This window comes from Magallana gigas, chromosome 3 (genome assembly GCF_963853765.1).
Source record: "Magallana gigas chromosome 3, xbMagGiga1.1, whole genome shotgun sequence".
In the NCBI taxonomy this organism is placed as follows: domain Eukaryota; kingdom Metazoa; phylum Mollusca; class Bivalvia; order Ostreida; family Ostreidae; genus Magallana; species Magallana gigas.
The window spans coordinates 47,878,245-47,900,135 of record NC_088855.1 but is presented as its reverse complement, the minus strand read 5'-3'; the positions used below and the strand labels follow the sequence as shown (position 1 = coordinate 47,900,135).

The window sequence follows — 21,891 nt, the reverse complement described above, 5'->3', positions numbered from 1 at the left end:
AAATGAGCATTTCATGCCCTCTAACGCATATTATGACCACCTCCTGAGGTCCTCTACCTAATCCTAGTGTTTCCAAGTTCTTGTGATCAAACTCAAGTCAGATATGAAGCCCTGAAATGAGCCCGAACCCCTGGAAACCACTTGGTGGTACTTCTTCAGCCCAAATGAGAGCGGGAAATAGTGCCCAATAGGTCCCCTACACTGCCCTGGAACGACTTTTCACCCCTATATCATTGTGTAGTGCTAAAAAATGTCAATGTTCGGGTGAGCTAGTTAGTCTCTTGTAAATTTTCTTGAAGGTTCACTTCAAAATATGGCTGACACAAAATATTCCTTAATTCATCTTCAGATTTCTAACCTTTTTCTGTGCGATTGATGCTGATTTTTGGATGAGAATAAAATCACAATGAAAGATGTCTGACTCTCCCATTTTCGTAACAATACGAGGAGTTTTATGATTATCGATGCATGTTAATTTTGGAGAAGAGTGATCAGACATGGGGATCAATTTTTAGACAAAATTTAGATCAATGTATAGACAAATACCGATATTGAACAGAAATCATTAGACACAAACGCATTGTTGATTTTATCTAGGTTAGCTCTACTGCCTCCGAAGCTGTCAATGCTCAGAGAAATTATTCATGAATAAATCGTCTCGATATTAATTCATAATAAAGTAAAATATAATTTTCTGTTCGAGAATTCTCAGTACCTTGATGAATTTCCTTATTGGCTGCTAGGTTCTACGGGGTTAGTGGCTGCTGTTAGTGGTTGGTAGCTTCAGCCTTGTGTACAGAACCCCCGGTGTTCTGTGCTATCTAATTAAGTATATCTAATGAACTTATTTCCAACCGGGTGTTTCCTGTAAATTATACATATATTTTGCTACTTCATTCTATTGATATTTTTACCAAATTTGAGAAAAGAAAAGTTGTCATGAATTTTTACTTTGGTGTTCGGACTGACAGTCGCTGGGTTACAGAAAGGTTAAAGGCCGAACATTTTACAAACGCCCCCTTTTTTACCTGTACAAACTTCAAAATGATGCCGCTTGTCAATCAAGTTTGAAACAATAGCACCCAAATTGATTGACGTGATCGTCCGAGCGTGATCTTGCCAGGTCCGCTGATTTCTGTTGACTAGCAATTAACAACGTTATCTTTGATATCTTCCGTCATGTATTAAAATTGAAAATTGATTTTTAAACATTACCAGTATTAAAACTGATTATGAAAAATAATTATTCAGTGATTGAAAATACGCACAATTTATATTTGAATTATTTTGTCAATGAATGTGTGTGACCGAATAAATTCCGCGAAAATGCATGGACAGCTCCAAAACATAAAATTTTCTTTTTACAACAAACGTACACTGTGCTAGTGCTACTAAAGCTATATTTACTGGTAATTCACTCAGTTGGAAGTTGGTGCATGTAAACGTCACTCCATGGAAAACGAACTCCATTAATTGTCGATCGTATAATGGCTGTCTTTATATTCCACATTCTTTAATACTGATCGTATGGTTTTCTTATACTATTATAATTGTTAAAATTAAGTTTTTAAACAATGTCAAGCGCTAAACACAATGTACTGAGTTATGCTTTTATAGCAGAATTAATTTACTGCATTTTTTCAATTGTGCATTACACACGTGTGCTTAGAGAAAATTCGGACAACACATACCATTTCCGTATAAAATCGCTTCGTATGGTCATTAGAACAATAAGATATTTAAACTAAGACCAATTCTGACTAATTCTTTATTTCCTGTGTATTAATTTGCTTCCTGTGTATAGCGATTAGCAGCGTTTACGACCACGGTAGACTGCAAGCCCCGGAGGCTTTCACCTCTCTAATAATTAAGCCCCGCCCTCACCTGAGATTTACCACCCGGTAAAAATGTTCGGCCTTTAAATGTATATAGTTTATACGAGGAAATGCAATACTTTGAAAGCTTTATAAGTACCAACTTCTTTTTCGAGTAGACGTGTTTGTGATTTATTTTTTGTTCAGGGAACTATTATCATAGGCGTCAGGAACCTTGGGGGCTAGGGGGCTTAGCCCCCCCCCCCACTTTTTTTGCTAATTTAGACCTAACCATTTGGCACATAGCAGAATAGAGGGTTCAGCCCCCCCCCCCCCCCCCCCCCCCCGCAAACTTTTTTTCGCAGGAAACAAAATTGTTCCTTAATGTACGTTTGAAATATTGAGAAGTTGGAGTCAAGGCATACTAGCTCCCCCCCCCCCCCCCCCCTTCCACGGATTAGGAATTTCGTTATTTATGAAAGAAAGAGAATTTGGTAGGAAAGATTTTTTGGTTTATTGGAACTATAGGTATACTCCCCCCCCCCCCCTCCCGACGGATTAGGATGTTCATGACTTGGGGAAAAAAATGTTATGGCCGGAAAGATTTTTTGGTTTGGAAGAGTAGGAGATCCCCCCCCCCCCCCCCCCCCCACGGAATAGGATTTTCATGATTTTGGGAATTAGGTTTTTTTATCTCACCATTTTCATGATTTTGGGAATTAGGGTTTTTTTTTCTCACCATTTCTGGGGATTATGGTAAGAAAGAAAATCTTTGACAATTCAAAGCTTATCATTACTTTTGGTTAACAAACATCCACTTAATCTGCGAAAAACAAAAAATGTTATATACTTAAGATTGTGGCTAGAAGAAACAGATGTTACGATTTTAACCAATTTTGAAGTTCTATATGCATGGATGTGTTAAAACTTCAATTTACTGGTAGGTCTCTCTACGTCTTGACCACTCTTGTAACCACTAGCCAGTTTTCTATTTCTAAAATCATTTAGCTGACACGATCTAAAAATATAGGAAACAATTAAAGAGATCATTCTAAACACAACCAAGATTAACAAACTTCGATATTCAACAAATGGCAACCTATTACTCTTTGGGTCTCCCAATCTTAGCGATAATGATAATAAATACATTTTTTATATGGTTCAAAAATTTATCATCGACAGTAAACGATTTCAGGGTACCTAGTGTAACCTCGACACTATTTCTACTTAATTATATTCTCTAAATATGTAAAAGCATCTAGGATATATTTATACAGGGATGTATTTCATACATGTATTTCCTTTGGTGTTTTACTTCAAATTGTTCTGAACATAATTGTATAGTTTTCCTTATAGTGTAACATGTAGTTATACGTTCGTGGGTTGGGAAGCTCACTAGTTTAAAAATAAATGCACTTGTAATTCCAACTCTCAAACTAATGCATATGTCAAAATGTCTACTTGTGATTGATATATATATATATATATTGGATGTCTTTTTCTCCTCTTTTATATGAGCTTTCTGATTCTTTATTTAATCATACTTATGTTGCGTTTTTAAACTATCCCACTTCTGACACCAATGTTGCGTTTTTAAACTATCCCACTTCTGACACCAATGTTGCGTTTTTAAAACTGTCCCGCTTATAAATTATAATTTATTGAACTTGGGTTTTATATATAACCCGGGATGTTGTGAAACGCAACTTGTGGGTCTCCCAAATCTGTATATTGGTACCAAAGAAAACTCAAAGTCAGGATTCAAATAAAATATAGATATTTCAGTTTATTAAACGAGGATAGTCCCAAGACTCTGGGAGTGTAAATATAACATAAATTAATTCCCAACTTGATGGGATTAAAATACAAATATTACAAATAGCCAAAACCCTTAATAAATATAGCTCTAAATATCCCACTTAACCGTGCGGGAGTCCCGTTCCTATACAATCTTTCCCCTGTAGCCTATATACTTAAATATAATAAATTGATTAATAAAAGGTTATTGCATCAGCTCCCACTGCTAAATTATTGAGCATTTACCCAACGGGAAATTTCCACGGTCATTTCCAGTGTGTGGATGTTGTCCAGATGTGGACTCGACCGTCTGATCTGCCGTGGCAGATCAAACCAACTGCCGTGCAAACAGCTGAGCTCGTTATTTAAGGCATCGGGCTCGGCCTTTATGACGTCATACCGCATGCTATACAAACCCGCCGTTATGGGGAAAGCAGTAAACAAGATGGGAGAACTGAAACACGTGAATAACGGCGTTTTGACGATATGTATTATCGAAAGGCAATAGAGGGAGTTGTGATTGAGGAATTAATGAAACGAAAGGGTTTAAATGATGCATGGAAATATAAATAAAACCAAATGAATCGTCGAGGAAACTCGGGATAATTTCTCGCCGATAATTTCGACATTGATTGGTAATTGTAAACAAAGAATACATGAATAAAATATCTTAGTACACAGCGAATGATCATCATGCGATGTATTAAACGGAAATTCACTTCTTGATATGGTGTATGTGGACTTTTGTTGCAATAGGGAATGTGTATTGGGATGTGAGAAATAAATTTCGTAACACTTATATGTAATTTGCACCTCTCATATTTTTTCTTATCTAAGAGAGGGATTTGTAAAAGCCTTTTGGCTTGTTTCCCAATCTTATTGTACTTAATGCCAAATACATGTACCTGCTATTGTAAAATATCAATAAATATCGTTAAAACCACAACCATGATTTTTGTGCGCATTGCATTTTACGTTTGATAAATATACCTCTTCTCACAGTTATCACATGTATCTTCAGACACGCAGACACTATAAATGCAAAGTTGGGAGCGACACCTGAATTAAAATGAAGAGTGTTAGAATCTCTCTTTTTGTTTTACCTAATATTTTATTTAATGTTTACGTAACACACGTGCATGTGAGCTGGCAACAAAAATTGTACAATAATGGCATGTTATCATCATATAAAAAGTCGACTGATTTGTCATATGAATTTGTTAAAAACTATTGTGCTCAATTCTCTTATCAATCGATTTCTGCACAAATGGCTACACATCATGATTTAGTGCATTTTTGTGCATCACTTTGCGCATACTAAAGAGAAAATATGACTACCTAGCACACATGGGAATGTCACGAATTATTTCCTAATACAGTTTCCACCTTGCATCAAACGAATTTTATATAAAGAATTGTATATAATTTCTCTAATTAGTTTTCCTTCTCCAATATCTTTAATATGATTCTCTTGGACCAATTTCATTCAGTGACATTTCGCAAGAGTTTTCATTAATTCGAAAGAAAACGAAATCCAAATAGCAGAAAAACGAAAAAGTACGGAAACATTTTTTAAAATGAGGTGTTCTCCAACAAATTCATTAGAATGCATAATCTTTAAGACGATTCCTTAAAATCGGTATGGTCAATACATAGCTTTTCATATCTTTAAATAATTGATGTAGTATTAAAAAAGTTTTATCAAAATGTTTTTCAAAATATGTTTGATAAAAATAATTAGTCTCGGCCTAAAAAGTATCAGTAATACAACAGCATATCAAACGATCATAAAACTTTCATTTGTGGTCGCCATGGGTAACAGAAAACAAAAAGTTCGTGCAATCTACCGGAATCATGTTCAATAAAGTCGAAGATATATTTAGCGCACCCCTTAGAAACCCCTGAACCCCGGTCCTTTTATTTGAGAGTTGATGGATTTATTTGCTATGGATAAATAATAATTATGACGTTTATGCAATAATCAATTAAGAATCAATTATACAAGCCCAGAACTGATGGAAAACACCGAACGTAATCACTGAAGAGTCGTTTAAATAATGTCTCATGTATCATATGAAAAAAAAATCCATATACCTTTATATATTCCTGATAAATCAGAAAATGATTATGTCAATGTAGTGAAACGACAAATGCGTTTTAAAACTTTGGAATATTATTCAAGAATAAATACTTATCCCAATTAGCACTTCATTATCAAACCCGTAGTCTTTCAATCCATAAGTAATTGATAAAGTAGTAAATTTCATGCAAGGTATTTTATCAATATATCTAAGATAAAAATGATTACACTTGGTCTCGTTAAGAAAGGGAGCCTGTGTCCTACAATATGAATTTGTTGGTTTTAAAAATTAAAAAAATTATTAGTATATGGCGTAAAAGTTTCACAAAAAACCATTATACTTAATTAATGTATCATCACAAAATGCCAAAATGCTATCACAGAATGAAGTATCAGCGTACGAAGACATACTCTTAGCATATAATGCTAAAGTATCATCGAATAATGAAGAATCGTCATATAAGTCAAAGTACCATCATAATGAATGATTAACAAATAGTCACAAAAACGTATAGTCATATAATGTTGTATTATATAAATAGTGCTTGTTTTCGAGGGAAACAGTTGAAATTGACACCCCGAGAACACCACTGTCAACCGACGCGAATCGGAGGTTGACAACGGTTTTCGAAGAGTGTCCATTTCAACTGTTATCCTCCCAAACAGGTACTATTTATTTTATTAAACTGAATGTCTTGATTTAAAAAAAATACTGGTTTTTTTTTTATAGAAATGACTTCTACGTCGAACCGAAGGCGCATAATTTACGCGCATATAACAATTCGTTATGTTACCTGTTGCCAAGTAAGCTGCTACCGCTGAGGGTAATAAAACGGATTATTAACTGCGTCTAAACCAATCAGATTTCAGTATTTAACATGAAAGCATAAGGAAATAAAATATTAAATTTTTAGTATAAAATGGCGAAATGTCATCCTGCAATAATATATTAGCATATATTGAAAGAAGTATCACATTACGAAATATTGGCATACATACGACAAAGTATTATCTGATAATAAAAATTACGACGCAACATAAATGTGACAATCAAACTAGCTGCAATTTCACAAGCATCTGTGCAGTGAATTATCAAGTATTATTCGTTACGAAAAAAACCCAAGATTGCCAAAAGGCATAATTGTTAAAAATACACACAGATCAATATATCCACTCATAATGTTATTAAGAAATGCAGAAGGAAGGTATTTGTATTTAATTCTAAAAGATATCGATGTTGTTTTAAAAAAAGGTATCAAAAGATATTAACAACAACTAAAAATGACATGAAATTAGCCAAACAGTACTGTTAACAATTCGGAATGGCGAATAAAAGAAACATGAACAAAATGGAGTATTTTAAGGAACTAAACCATATTAAATGTACGCCAATCTGATGATTGTGATTCTAAACAAAATAGTTTACCATAAAAAAAAACTATGTGTACATCGATTAAAACATACATCAGCCGAAGATAAAAGTATTTGTCGAACCAAGGCATAGTCAAAGCTATTGAATTTTAAACACTTGGATTCTGTCGGCATTGATACAAGTTATTGTTGTATGTATGATGATGCTTTTATTTTAAATCAATATGGTAGCTGTAAGTGTATTAACTTAATGATTTCTAAAATATGTTTGTTTAACTAGCATGTATCGAAAGTAGAGTCGATTTTTCAGTCTTGTGCCATGAAGAAGATGCTGCACATGTCCACTTATCTGGGCTTTTTTCTGTTGATTTTATGCAATCCGTCTGGTAAGCATAAAAAACGTTTTAGCACAGTTTTGCATTGTATGTTTAAATTTTGATTTTCTTTTACAAATAGATGTCAATTTATATATACCTATGTTAAAAGTGCAAGCAGTCAAAATGGCTAGGTTAAAGACCTTGGAAGGATTCAATCAATGTTGCATATTTTAGTTATTGAGCATATACTTAGATTTTGCTTATAAAAGAGAAATATGTTTGAATTATAATATCAATTCTGAGTATAATACATTAAAATATATCATGTTTTAACATAATTCTTTACCAAAGATTAATTGCATTTTATCCATCTCATCAAATTGATTTTACTCTACAAAATAGCAGCAAAACAGTTATGTTGAAATCATTTGTGTTGTTGAGTGGTTTCACACTTGATCTATGTTCACAATTGCAGTTGACTGCTGGGATGTTTACGAGTCCTCTCTTGACTTTCACGGTTTGTCTGTCCGTAAAAATGACCTGTGGTCTGTGGTCACCGCTGATGACATGGGAATGTGTGCCAAAACGTGTAAACTGAACAAAGACTGTTTGTCATTCACTTACAACTGGATAACCAGGAATTGCCGGGTATCTATTGATCGTCTCTCTTATCCTCTACTCATTACCAAAGTTTTACTACAGTTTCCCTATGAATTAATAATGCGTTACTATAGAAATAACTAAATAACTAACGTCATACAAGTATAAACTGAATTTAGACTGCTAACAGAAAATGAGACGAATTATTCGTACAAATCACAATAAAAATTATTCATGGTAAAACTTTAAACTTTGAATTAATGTTGGTTAACGATGATGTCTTTTGGTTTATATGCAGGGCCATCCTGAGATTTTCGACCGTCAAACAGGATCTTTCAACGAAGATTTAGGATCACAGTATTACTACAGCATAAGTAGGTTTAAGTCAAAAGAAGTTCAATTAACATTTTTATTATATACAAGTCACTTTGACCCGTAAGCAATCATTTTTATCAAACATATGATTATTGATTACAATCGTGTCATTCAGCGTACAGTCCAACACCGCCAACAACACCCATACCATCCACCACAACGACAAAGAAAGGAGGGGGTCCTCAAAAAGAGGCTCGTGGCGGCGAACAAGTTACTCAGGAAACCACTTCTACCATTGGTGGCGGACAGGTCACCCAAGAAACCACTACTACCACTGTTGGCGGCCAGGTTACCCTGGAAACCACTACCACCGGTGGCGGATAGGTCACCCAAGAAACCACTACCACTAGTGGCGGACAGGTCACTCCATGATGAATTAAATAATCCTATTTTGAAGCAAACATATAATGATATATTTGAATTACCTGTCTCAGCTTTTGTTTATAAGAGAGTGTGTCAAAACATTATAATGAATAAATCACCAAGCAAAACGCTTTCTCGTTATTCAAGGTATTTAACTTATTGTTATTTACTTGTATATCACTATGTACATTATTACTATCAATAAGAGGGATTAAAAGAATAGCAAATACTTTGAAATGGCATATTGCTTCATCAGAAGTGTATTTTGAAGATAAACAAGACAATAGAGGTATTTTAGAATAAAGAGACTTGAAAAACAGTTGTTTCAGCATTTGATTGCTTAGGATATTTAGGAGTTATATTGATATGCTAGCAGTAATACTGATCTTTAAACGGATTTTGATAACATCATAATTAACACAAATAATTATCACAAAAATAAATATAGCAGTATGAATAAAGGGTTTGATACCTTGTGAATGGATTTATTTGATATATTAATAAGGAAAAATACTTTATTTGACATCAAAACAACAACATGAAAAATGTCTTAATTATCGCCAATAACATTAAAGGTAGCGTCAAATTAACTCGAATAAATATATTAATTTTATTGTAAATCTCTCTCTCTCTCTCTCTCTCTCTCTCTCTCTCTCTCTCTCTCTCTCTCTCTCTCTGTGGATACATCATCCCAATCCCACTTGGTGTTTGAAGAAAAAAAAATTAATTAAAAGGAATAATAAAAGGTTTGTTTGATAAAGGATAATCAATTTCCGAGACAAGGAAAATCTATGCAATAATTACTTTTATTTGTAAATCTTGTAAACAGTTTTAAATAATGCATCGATATAAGCAAACAATTCTTTGACATAAGTTATGTGCAACTATAAATTGTTAATATCTCTATGTACGCATGTGTAAACGGAAACTAAAATAATAAGTGCAAAAGAACGATAGGCCTTTGAATTGAGTCATAAGATTCTCAGTGTTCATGGGAGTTACAATGAATCTCTGGATTAGGATTTCTTTCTCCTTTTTTATCTTGTACGCCAATGGTAATTCAAGTTAAAAGTATTCCTATTCCCTTTTGAGCATTTCTTCATCATTGGTATTTTTTTTATTAAAATACCCAAAATAACAAAAACAAAACAAAAAGCCACAAAATAAACCCCGAAATTCAGCAGATTAAGTCTTAAATATATCGTTTTAAATGCAATATCATAAATAAATAAACATTGTATTAATTTCACCATTCGTTGGGTGAGTAGTTTTTGCTAGAGACGTGTTCGAATCCTCTGAAGATCTGGTAGGCCGCGGGGTTACAGAGTCATCGCTGAACACCTGGGTTGCTCCAAAATATGCAGAAAATGTGGGAGAGTGTGCGAAACTGTGTCATCTAGAGCCCGACTGTTTATCCTTTACGATTAATCTGGACCTAAATCAGTGCACGGTAGGTACATCTGCAATAACAATTCTAAATAAAAGTTTGTCGTCATGATAATAATACATTTATTTTCTTCTGAAATATTTTGGAATGGGCTCGATAAACTTCTGTGTGACGAGAGAGAGAGAGAGAGAGAGAGAGAGAGAGAGAGAGAGAGAGAGAGAGAGAGAGAGAGAGAGAGAGAGAGAGAGAGAGAGAGGACTACATGTATTTATATAATTTTTTTTAATGAATATATATGTACATGTACTGGAATGTGTAGGCTTTCCAAATCTTTTATTTGAAAAAAAAAATGTATATAAATAGCCTGTAACTATTTTTGAAAATGTAAATAAAAGGAGATTATTGCCCAAACTACAATTGAAAAATTATTGGTTAGTATGATAAATAATTTAATTATGAATAAAGCAAAGTGTTAACAGTTGTATAACAATATTTATATTTTGTATTCTTTAGGGACACATTTTAATATTGGATAAACATGACCCTAATCTGGAGGACGTTATTGGAGCTCAGTATTTTTATAAACCTCGCCCGCCCGTGACTAGTAAGTTTTTTTTACACAACCACGAAACTAGATAAGGCGGAGTCAAGGAAATCTGAAATTTAATATAAACTATATTCAAATTATAGACCTCAGTTTAAATTAGTGATATTCTATTGATATTCTTAGAAAATTAATTGATGGTCTTTTTGATAAGATGTAATTTCAGTGATACGAGAGAGAGGGAGAATGCTACAAAGTTCAGAATTAAACTGCGGGGTTAAATACTAGTGACATATCACCTTTGATTATTAATTTCATTATTTTTTTTATTTTACTTAAAATGGTGTTCTATAATACTTTGAGCATTTACTCCAAATATGACCCAATAGATTTAAATTCTCTCTTCCATTTATCTAAGCTTTACTTGGGCATATGGTGACGATTTATTAGGCTGCGGAGTTTTGATCACAACAATTATAACAATCTCAAAAAATTGTGAGAGTTTTGTATGTTTGACGGCGGGTGGGGAGATACATGTATGAACGTCATTGAAACAAAGGCCATAAACTAACACTTGACATGTACTCTATTTTAATAATTCTCTCTCATTACAAACTGCACACAGTATAACTTAATCATTCTCTTAAACAACTCTTAACAGAAGCTCTTTCACTCATTTAATATTACCGTAATCGTCATTATCAATATCATAAATCAAAGAACATAAAGCAAAAATATCCGTGCTCATTTGATATGTATTGAAAACGTATTCATGATATAGACTGGCATTATTACAAACTGGATAGTCACATTGAGACACTATAATGAATTTAATTTAATTTAATCGTAAATTTAAAAAATCGTGCGAGGGTCAGCTAAGCTTAGCTTTTGTAAAGTAACGCTTCTAAAACAACTCCCGCAACAATTTATTGGATTGGCTACAATTGTTAACAACCTTTTCCGCTCAGCAACTTTACATAGCGGCACTCTCGAAGTATTAAGAATACGTCGGAAGAGAAGAATGTGTAATGTTTAAATATAGCAGATGTAAACTCAAAATGACCAAATGGCATAATGCACATTCTACGTTTTCTTTCAAATTGGAACTACATTTTTGTGCGGAGAACGATTTTAACGGTTGTTGATTTAACATGGTAACCATAACCTGACCATTGTTTATGCAATGAGTCTTGCTAAAAAGGTTAAGGGAGAAATATATATTTATTCAGAGTGTTATCTATAATGTTCATTTATTGAAATTTTGTCGTTCTTAATGCGCACAATCAATAAATTACGGATATTATACTTATATTCGGCATCAAAAAGGGAAAAATACCTCACCTTTACCTCACAACCTATTAAAAGTTGTGTCACACTGTGTTGAATTTATTGAGTTAACTCTCCGTTTTTTGGGGACGTTGAATTAACCGATGTACAGAAAGGTATAACCGTTCCTATTTTTGTGAAGAGATTGTAGTCGTATTTTCTTCTCGTAATAAAATGTAGTCCAAGGTACCTACGTTTACTTTATAACACTTTCCATATCCAAGGCACATAAAATCGAATGCTGAAATATTACGATCAAAATACTTTTATTAAATTTGCAGGCAAAAGACCATTTCATTTTTTTTTCATATTTTTAAAATAATAATTTCTTCTTTTTTTCTTCACTTTTAGCTACACCCGCTACCACAAAGAGATCGAAAAGATTGAAAGATCGTTAACCACTTCTTTGCAGCAATGGTGAAAAACTTGCAAGCGTCTCATTTTTACAGGATTGTTCATTTAATTCTGATTAGAAATAAATACGTAAACGGAAAATTTTACTAGGAACTCTGAACAGCACCTGGATAAAATTCAATAGATGGTGAAAAAATACTTTAATTTTTAAAAATATGATATTTCGGCTATAATTATTCTTTTTCACATCGATACACTCCTTGATTCATATACTATTAATTGCCACAATACGAAAATTGTTTACCATAATCAATGTTTATAAAATATATACCAATTAGATGATTATTTTGAGAAACAAATTACATGTAGAGAACAACCAATAGATTTTTAAAATGCATGATTTTCTACGTAGCATAATCAACAATACTGGCAGTTATAGTACGCATAATGGCTAACCTTACATTTGCACATTATGATTAAATCTAAGTTTATATTAATTACATGTATATACTCTATGTAAAAGAACTGATTTTTTTATAGATCATAATAGCACGACATTGAATCTTTTTTTTTTTTAAGAACCATTTTGTCTAAACTTGATCAATATAAAAAGGGGCACATTTATTCGGTCCATTCAACAAAGGTTCAAAACTATATTTTTAAAAGATATAATAAATAACAGACTTGTACGCATGTAATCCTTCTGAATTAACGTGAAATTTACGTAACATTTATATTTATGTGAATTGAAATTCATGTGATAATTAGAATCCGAATTGTACTTCTCAAATTATAAAATTGCCACTTTAAGTGTTGTATATAATAGTTATTGAAATCTTTTTTATTGTACTGCTTTACTCTTTTCTAAGTAAATCACATTCACTCCGTAAAGAATATAGTTTTAATATATTTATTTATTTACATGACATGACTTTATTATATTTTTTCGTATTGTCTATAAATAAAATCTTTGATAGTGAATGTATGTACGTATTTATTGATAATCTATATATGCTGTTAGATTGAAAGATGGTTGTACATAATGATTGTGTACATTTATTCTCTGTGAAAATTGTCAGGTGGGTTGGTACCTGTAAAATTGATTTTTGTTTATTGTAAAATTGATTTTGTCTGTACCTCTAATTCTATATTGAGACTAATTATTATTCTTGAAGTTCTCGATCATGTTTACTATATATTTTCTTTACATTTATATAAGTATTTGAACTTGATCAACTAAATCATGGATTTATTGATTCCACAATTTTCAAATATCAAGTTTTTTTAATATCTAAAATCAATAATCTGCTATTAAGCTTTTTATAGTAAAAAACAATCAAAAGAACGACTACAAAACCAACTGGTTTTTTTTAAAATATGTTTTATACGTCAATCAATTTGAATGAAATACCATTATGCTCATGGAAATGTCATCTGTCTGTGAATAAAATACCATAAGTTCCTCAACTTTGCAAGGATAATAATTATGAATATTCAGTAATATACAGTTAATTGAAATCTCCCATACACTACTCAAATTTAAGAAAGTTGATAATAAGATGGAGAATTTGATGATTTCCTGTATCCTCATACTTATTGTTTTCTCTCATATTTTCTGAAACCCCAAGTTTTCTAACAAGCAAGTTTGGGCTTATGAACGTATAAGGTTTGGGTGATTTTATTTTTATTCTGTGCATGATTAGCATTCATCAAATGTATTTAAGTCAAAACGATGCTTCTGAACTTAATCATCAAATATAAAAGTAGCTTTAGTTAAAATGGATTTTAACCCTATTATTGTTTCATAATATGTAATCGACCATCTTTGCACGAACATTTAAGCTAGGGTGTTTAATGAGCAAATACATTTGATCACAGTACGGCCACTCTTTCTTGTCTATTCTTCTTTAAAACTAAGAGGCAGGCTTGCGTAACCCTTTATTTTTTCAATACTTAAACTTTTGATGAATCACTATGCTGTCATATAAATAAAGAGATACAACTGCCTTTCGAGCAAAGAAAAGGATAAACTACAGGTTGACTACGGTGTACAAAATGTTCCTCCATAGTCCATTCATGTTGGTTTTGTTGGGGATCTTACTTGATCCGACTGGTGAGCTATACAAACTATATAAACAGGTTTCACTGAGATTTGTAAAATTATGATTTAAGAATAGCAGAATCTTTTTAAAAATTTCCTTTCCAATTCGTTGAAATAGTCTTAAATTCTTGTTTAAACAAAGTAAGTACATATTCTCAAATGTATTGTTTTATCTTTATTCTAATATTTTGAAATATTTTTTTATCTAATTTAAATTAGATATCAAACACGATCTACTTTTCTGTACTTTTGTTATTTAGTTTGCGATAGAACAACATTATAAAGAGATGTAGTAAACATCGCACGCCCCTTTTTATTTAAGAATTAAATTAGCTGCTTATATGACACAAGTAAGCAATTTCAGGTTTTTTTTCAATTTCACTTACAGACAAACATTCTTTCCTATATTGTTTCTTCTCTTTTTATAAACACCCAGGTAAATTCTTAGGTTTTCAGATATATTTTGGTTGGAAAACCATTAGCATGACTATTGGAGATGGTTTATACTTGAACATGATTATTTCTTACCATAAAACGAAATGAATTACCAACAATTTTAATCTAGGAATTTTATGCCAAATTTTTGCATATTTTCTCATCATTATTGTTAAAATCGAGTGTTTGCGGTATGCCGATTTTGTGATAAGCTGTAAAAAAAATCAAATTAATCTGATTTTAACTTTCAATAGAATAAACATTAAAGTAATATGTTTCTAAATAATATTTCTCTTCTCATTTGCCAAAATTGAATTCACATTGAATTTCAAAAATCCATACTTAAATATTTGAAAGTATTAATGTAAATTCTCTTGGTTTTAAAGAATTATATTTTTTTTTGTTTATGTTTTGTAAGAAAATCATGCTTATAATTCGTCTTTTACAGACTCAAATGTATTGTTAACATAAGGATTTTATATCAAAGGGCCTTTAATTAATACAATTAATAATAAAATTTGATGAATTTTTTTTTAAAATGATGATAAAAGCATCCTCTGTCGAAAAAGCTTTGATTTATATACGTACCATTGATTTATAAGTTCTCATCAAAAATGAGCTTCCTTTGATTCTTTTTCTCTTTACTAATGTCATTTTTCATATTTATGTATGTACTATGGTCTCCTGTAAAACACTCACTTGTACTTAACTATGTTTAATTTGTATAATCTGATGAGCCGCAAAGCTTAAAACGGCATGGTCACGATTTTGGTCAAATTCTATTTTTCTGTTTTTATCATTTACAATGCATTAGTTATAAATTTCTAATGAATGAAATTTGAGAGTCAGTCATTAATTTATATGCAAGATACAGAGCTCACAATTTTTTGTTATGTAACAAGGCTCGTGCCCTAGGTTCAATATACCAGTAAAAAATCTTTTTCAAGCTGATTTGTCTATCTTCTTATTATCTTGAACATAAATAAACATTTAAGGTCTAAAATTGGACTTTTCACTTCCACATTCAAAATGTAAACAAAAGCATTGTTTACACAGTAAAGAAATGTGAGCTCTGTAACTCGCTTGTAACATTAAATTCGGAAAAATAATTCTTGACCAAAATTGTGACCATGCCTCTTTTAAGAAATAAAGAATGAATAAATGAACAGTATCTCGAGAAATACTTTTGACAATTATGTATAATTTACTGTCTGTATAATTAGAAAAATAATGTCAATTAAGATTCCTTTCACTCTTGCTTTTCCTTTATTTATTGTTTAAGTATCAACAACCTACGGCAGTCATTTATCATGAGTCTGACAATTAATGATTTACTTTTATCAATGAAGTAAACTTTTAAAAATCTCAAGGAAAGGGTATTCATTTTTTATGGTTAAAAATATTTATGCCTTGATATTTCAACCAAATATATGGCTACCTTCGTTTCCTGACCTCAATCAATGGCGTAGTATTAATACTGAAGGCCATTTTCGGGTAGATCACAAGTATAAAGTATAACTGAATACTCAATGTTGCATTTCTCGTCATCCCCTGAATACGTAGGACTTTCCGTGATAACAAATAACGGCACTGACGACGTTTTGTTTGACGAAAGACTGGCTGATCTTGGAGAGTGTGCTAAAGAGTGTACAGCCTTCTCCTGTCTGTCGTTTACATATAACTGGATCTCGGGAAACTGTCAGGTATTACTCTTACTCTCTCACTCTCTCTCTCTCTCTCTCATATTATGTTAACATAAATGTAATGAATATATTGTAGGGTTATTCTGAAATCTCCAGCACAATTGAATCGTTTCGTGAAGACGATGGTTCACAGTATTATCGAAGCAACTGTGAGTTTTATTTCGATGTATATACACCATGCGAACTTAGAAATTAGTACCTTTTTCAATCAATGTAAAACGTCATGGGTCAAATAATATATATGTAGCTAAGATCGGCATCGTCTATCATGGTGTAAGCTTCATGTCAAGTGTTCATGTTCATGTTCAATCCTCTCTGCGCCGTCAGGTGCTTGAGGCATCTACAAGGGATTTCCACCTGGCTCGGTCTGCAGCTACTCCAGGTGCTGTCTCAATGGTCAGGCCTCTGCTTTCAAGGTCTTTCAGGGCAGTTCTTCGCCAAGTCTCCTTTGGCCGGCCTCTATTCCTTTATGTAAATCAGTTTCAAAAAAGTTCTCGATTTGTCAATCTCGTCTTTGTCGCGTCTGTAGTCTTTGTATATCAAGACCAGATTACAACCAACATTCCAAAGACCATTATCTTATTTCATTTTGCTGAAAAGCATAGGAACAGTGCAAAAGTGCTCTGACCAGATCTCATAAAGATCGGGTGTGCTGCTAGATAGCTGATATATACTGAAATCAGTCGGTATGTACAAGTACATCGCATTGAAACGTGATCACATTACGTCATAGAACGTTTCTAGTCAGAAGTTGAGTAAGATGGTTATGTTCATAGCTCGTCCTTCTTGTTTAAGACAAGTGCAGAACAAATAAGTCTCCCACCAATTTCGGAAACTGAAGCATTGTTTACTTTCAAATATAATGGTTAATACACACACAGAATGTAGAAGGTTGATTCGACATCTTCTCTGTTTATATGGTGTTTTAGACCGTTTTATTTCATTGTCTCATCAGAATGAATTTTGAACGATATCTTGACATATGAGGTAAAGTTTGCATATTATCTGTTTCATAGTTGTCCTTCTTTCTGTCACAATAAACCTATTGCTGTCTCAGTTAATTTCATCTCACAAGTTCTTCATTGGACAATTCATTATCTGATTTGAGAATACAAAGATATGCCCAACGGGTTTCAACATATCCTGGGGGAAACATATTTATATCAAAGCATATCGTCGTTTTAATGATAAAGGAAAATCCGTCATCTTTAATGTGCAATAGGAGTAACCAAATCAACCTGCTTCAAGTCAAATTTTCCCTATTACGTATATCTTCTATTTTTTAAGGAGAAAAATAAAACAATTTTTTAAAGAAGAATATTAAAGAAATTTAACAAATAATGAAAGTGATTTCAAGCTACGACTCCCACATACAATGTAGTATGTTTCTTCTTTTATACAGTTTACGCCGCACCTACCAGCACCACTGAAGAGTCAGAATGGGGGAAGTGGATGGACAAAAATCAAGATAAAACGGCCTTTCAAAAGTGAAATTAAAATCTAAATACACTAATTATGCATATTCCACATCTTGAATACTTTATTTAAAATAACTAGACTTTGACCCGTGCGTGCACGGGTTGACATTGCATATTATGTCGGGGATTTACGAAATAGATACATCAAATTTGCACACCATGTTGACATTCAGAACTCTCGGAATTTTTCATATTAAACGCACTGAGTTAGAGTAATCTCCCGTATTTTCTTTCATAAACAGAATATATAGCAAATTTGTAATGAAAATTTTCACGAATTTGTATTATGGATTTTAGTTTATCCATGCAAATGTGATATTGTGAAAACATATTAAACTAAAGAGCATCCCGTGATGACGTGTGAATGTAATGCGCATGCGCAAGATTGTAAAATCCAAAACATTAAGACGATTTTCGGATTTTTTACAGGTATTTTGTTGATTATTGATTAGCGTAGCCTGATTGAGAAAAAATAAAAACTAATTGGTAATCTCCAAATACCAATGATATTAAAATATATATAAAACAAAAGACAGTACTCTTCCGATTTCTCGGTATTAAAGCCCAAAAATTCGAGTCTATTACTAGTATTTTAATATAGTAGTATAGATAGGGAAGCGTTGTCGGTGTAAGATTGAGTCTTTCCCGGCGACAGAACCTTTTTTATTAGAAAAAAATTCCGGAACAATTCAATAATTAGAATTTTAAAGGTTTTGTTTTGAAAAATTTAAAATGCACCTTTTTTAATAACAGAACTAAAATCAACAATTTTGTTACAACCATAGAGTTGCTTTTTACCAAAATAGAACAAAGCGAACCAATATGCCGCGATTACAACGTACAGGTAGTATTCTAAACAGAGTTTAATTTAAGTTCAATCCTACAGAATAACACCATCTTCTACTGTTGTTTGTGCAAAACGGCAAATGTGCGGGGATTTCGAACTATGTCTTTGCGCATGCTTTTTTGTCGTAATGTGGACTAAAAGGACCAATGCAAAACTAGAGGTACTGTGAGCAAGCTCACAATTGATACCCCCCGCTAAGATAAAAATCATAATGCGTGTATTTTTCCAATTATAGAAAATATTGGATGAATCAATTTCACCGTCCATTTTTCTATAAATAACAACTGCTCTATTTTTTTTAAAACTGTTGGTCATAAGCTATATTTGTGTGAAGTAAGAACATTCAATGCTTCTCCATAAGAAAGATATGGACCGGACACGAATTTTGCATTATTTTTTCCCAACGACCTTGACCTTGCCCAAATGACTTTGGATCAAGGTCATGACACACACTTCGGTCATAAGCAATCTTTGTGTGAATTAAGAACTTCCAATGTTTCTCCATAACAAAGATATGGACCGGACACGAATTTTGTATTTTTTCTACCAGTGACCTTGACCTTGCCTGAATGACCTTGGGTCAAGATCATGACACACCCTTAGGTCATAAGCAATCTTTGTGTGAAGTTAGAACTTCAAATAATTCTTTATAAGAAAGATATGGACCGGACACGATTTTTGTATTTTTTCTGCCAGTGACCTTGACCTTGCCCGAATGACCTTGGGTCAAGGTCATGACACTTCCTTATGTCATAAGCAATCATTGTGTGAAGTAAGAACTTCCAATGTTTCTCCATAAGAAAGATATGGACCGGACACGATTGCACAGACAGACGGACGGACAAAGTGATTCCTATATACCCCCCCCCCCCCAAACTTTGTTTGCGGGGATTATAATAAAAATTATTAACCTAAACATGCTTCATCGTCTTGACAAGTGTTCTTTTATTCAATATTTAGTTTCTTTAGTTCACTATCACCTCATTACAACATCGACGTTACGCATTCTGCTATCGGCTGTTTACGCATGCGCTATGAAAAAAACTTGCGATGGTTTTCTAACATGTAAGCTTGGCTTGTTGATCCTAATTTAAAGTTTATATATGTAAATATAATGTTTTTGGTTATTTCATATTGTATTCTGTACATAATTAGCATTCATTATATGTATTTAAAGCAGAACGACACTTTTGAGACGAAATCACCAAATATTAAAAAAGATTTTGCTAAAATTGATTTTATTTACCTTTTTTATATTTCATACAATCTTTAATGCAAGCTTAAGGGTGTTTAAAAAACAATTGCTTTTGATTTTTGAGAGACCATTCCTTTTTCTCCATTCTTCTTTAAAAAATAAGAGGCGGACGTGCGTATAACCCTTTATTTTTTGATAACACAAACTTTAAATGAATCAATATGCTGTCATAAAATATAAGAGAAGAGAAAGAGATACAACTGCTTTTCGAGCAAAAAGAAAAGAATAAACTCAGTCAGACCAGAATGTACAAAACGTTCATTCAGAGTCTATCCAATCGGTTTCGGTGGGCTTTTTACTGAATCCAAAGGGTGAGTTATACAAACTATACAAACATACTTGTATCTAGTATAGTATCATTTTTTAAAAGTGTTATATTGCGAATTGAAAATAGTTGCTTATTTTTAATGTATTACTTTTTTTTTTATTTAAAACGGTAGAATTGTTTTGGGTTTTGTTTTATCTTATCAAGGTATTGCATGCATAAAATGTATCAGTATTAAAGTTTATAACGCAAAAACCAAACCTAGGACTGAAAACAAACTGCAAACCATAAGAAAAGTGTAAAAACGCGTTTTTACTGACCAGATTACATACAATTCGTTTTGTTTGTAGATACATGTAGCTGATGTTTCCTGAAATCAGTAGGTATGTACAAGTAGACCAAATTGACGCATTGTCACATTACGTCATAGCACGTCTCTAGTCAGTAGTCGACTAAGATAGTTATGTTCATAGCTCGTCCTTCCGTTTTTAGGTAAGTTTTCACTTTTATTGTAAGACAAACAAGTATCTTACCCATTACACTCAAACATGTCAATAATGGTTCATACACAGGCTGTAAAAAGTCGATTCTACATTTACTCTGTTTATATGGTGTTTTAGACCGTTTTATCTCCTTGTCTCATCATAATGGAGTGAGAACGAGTTTTTGACGTCGTTAAGTTTGCATATTTTCTATTTCATATTTGTCATTCTTTCTGTCATAATCAATCTATTGTGACCTCGAGTTCCTTTCTTTTTCTGCATTGGACAATTTATAATTTGATATAAGAATACAAGGTAATGTCCAAAAGGCATCAAAAATATTGAGAGGGAAACATTATTTTTATCAAAGCCTGTCATTCATTTGATAATTAAGCTAAATCTGTCATCTTTTAAAATACAAAAGTAGAATCAAACCAACCCTGCTGCTAGTCAGAGAAAATACCTGTTATGCCTATCTTTATTTTTTTTTAAATACGGAACAACCCAATGTATATTAAATTATGATAAATATTATCCTGGAAAAAAAGTTAAAGAATTTCAATGCAAATAATTACAAGCTATAACTCCCACATGTTATGGTTCTTCTTTTATATAGCTTACGTCTCATTCATAACCAAAACACCCCCATCCGCCAGCACCACTAATGGTGTGAATTCGAGGGGGTCGATGGGTTGAAAGGCATTCAAATTTGTAGAACGGACATTTAAAGTGAAATAAGACTATAAATACTAACTACTAGTAGTGAGTATTCCATGTCTTGATCTAAAATAAAAGAGATGTTGTCGCCACAAGATTTTGCGGATCCATTGGGGAGGGGTGGTGTTCCCAGGGATATCTAAATTTTCAAAAAGGCGGTCCGAGGCATATATGCGGTAATCTTACTATGTAAATTTACTATGTTAATTAAAAATATTTTAATTATTTAAGGAAACCTTTCCGGACCCTTCCCCACCCCCTCTAGATCTGCACATACGAA

At 32.5% G+C, this 21,891-nt stretch overlaps 2 protein-coding genes and 1 long non-coding RNA gene across 4 annotated transcripts; all 3 read left to right on the top strand.

Moving 5' to 3' along the window:
- The first annotated feature begins 7,180 nt into the window (after positions 1-7,180).
- LOC105332160 (uncharacterized) lies at positions 7,181-8,847 on the top strand. Of its 2 annotated transcripts, XM_011434617.4 has the most exons (5): positions 7,181-7,253; positions 7,373-7,448; positions 7,855-8,027; positions 8,278-8,353; positions 8,470-8,847. In XM_011434617.4, exons 2-5 carry the CDS (start codon positions 7,382-7,384, stop codon positions 8,676-8,678), a joined length of 525 nt encoding a protein of 174 aa, XP_011432919.1. In that variant the 5' UTR covers positions 7,181-7,253; positions 7,373-7,381; the 3' UTR covers positions 8,679-8,847. The 2 variants fall into 2 exon arrangements, with proteins under 2 accessions (XP_011432919.1, XP_011432929.1); XM_011434627.4 differs by lacking the exon at positions 7,181-7,253 and having other exon boundaries at positions 7,294-7,448.
- A 583-nt stretch (positions 8,848-9,430) lies between these two features.
- On the top strand, positions 9,431-13,254 carry LOC105332236 (uncharacterized). The gene is made up of 4 exons (XM_034480227.2): positions 9,431-9,772; positions 9,986-10,167; positions 10,618-10,708; positions 12,326-13,254. Exons 1-4 carry the CDS (start codon positions 9,709-9,711, stop codon positions 12,370-12,372), a joined length of 384 nt encoding a protein of 127 aa, XP_034336118.2. The 5' UTR covers positions 9,431-9,708; the 3' UTR covers positions 12,373-13,254.
- Positions 13,255-16,398: 3,144 nt separating this feature from the next.
- Positions 16,399-18,114, top strand: LOC105332148 (uncharacterized). The gene is made up of 3 exons (XR_010712315.1): positions 16,399-16,567; positions 16,644-16,716; positions 17,970-18,114. It is a non-coding gene; the product is annotated as an uncharacterized lncRNA (long non-coding RNA).
- Positions 18,115-21,891: the final 3,777 nt, after the last annotated feature.

Excerpts from the sequence above, each read along its gene's own strand:
- LOC105332236 (XM_034480227.2), top strand. The coding sequence starts at position 9,709 with ATGGGAGTTACAATGAATCTCTGGATTAGGATTTCTTTCTCCTTTTTT. Across the intron at positions 10,168-10,617 it reads TGGACCTAAATCAGTGCACG|GGACACATTTTAATATTGGA; the intron begins GTAGGTACATCT and ends TGTATTCTTTAG. Across the intron at positions 10,709-12,325 it reads ACCTCGCCCGCCCGTGACTA|CTACACCCGCTACCACAAAG; the intron begins GTAAGTTTTTTT and ends CTTCACTTTTAG.
- LOC105332160 (XM_011434617.4), top strand. The coding sequence starts at position 7,382 with ATGAAGAAGATGCTGCACATGTCCACTTATCTGGGCTTTTTTCTGTTG. Across the intron at positions 8,028-8,277 it reads GGATAACCAGGAATTGCCGG|GGCCATCCTGAGATTTTCGA; the intron begins GTATCTATTGAT and ends GTTTATATGCAG. Across the intron at positions 8,354-8,469 it reads ACAGTATTACTACAGCATAA|CGTACAGTCCAACACCGCCA; the intron begins GTAGGTTTAAGT and ends CGTGTCATTCAG.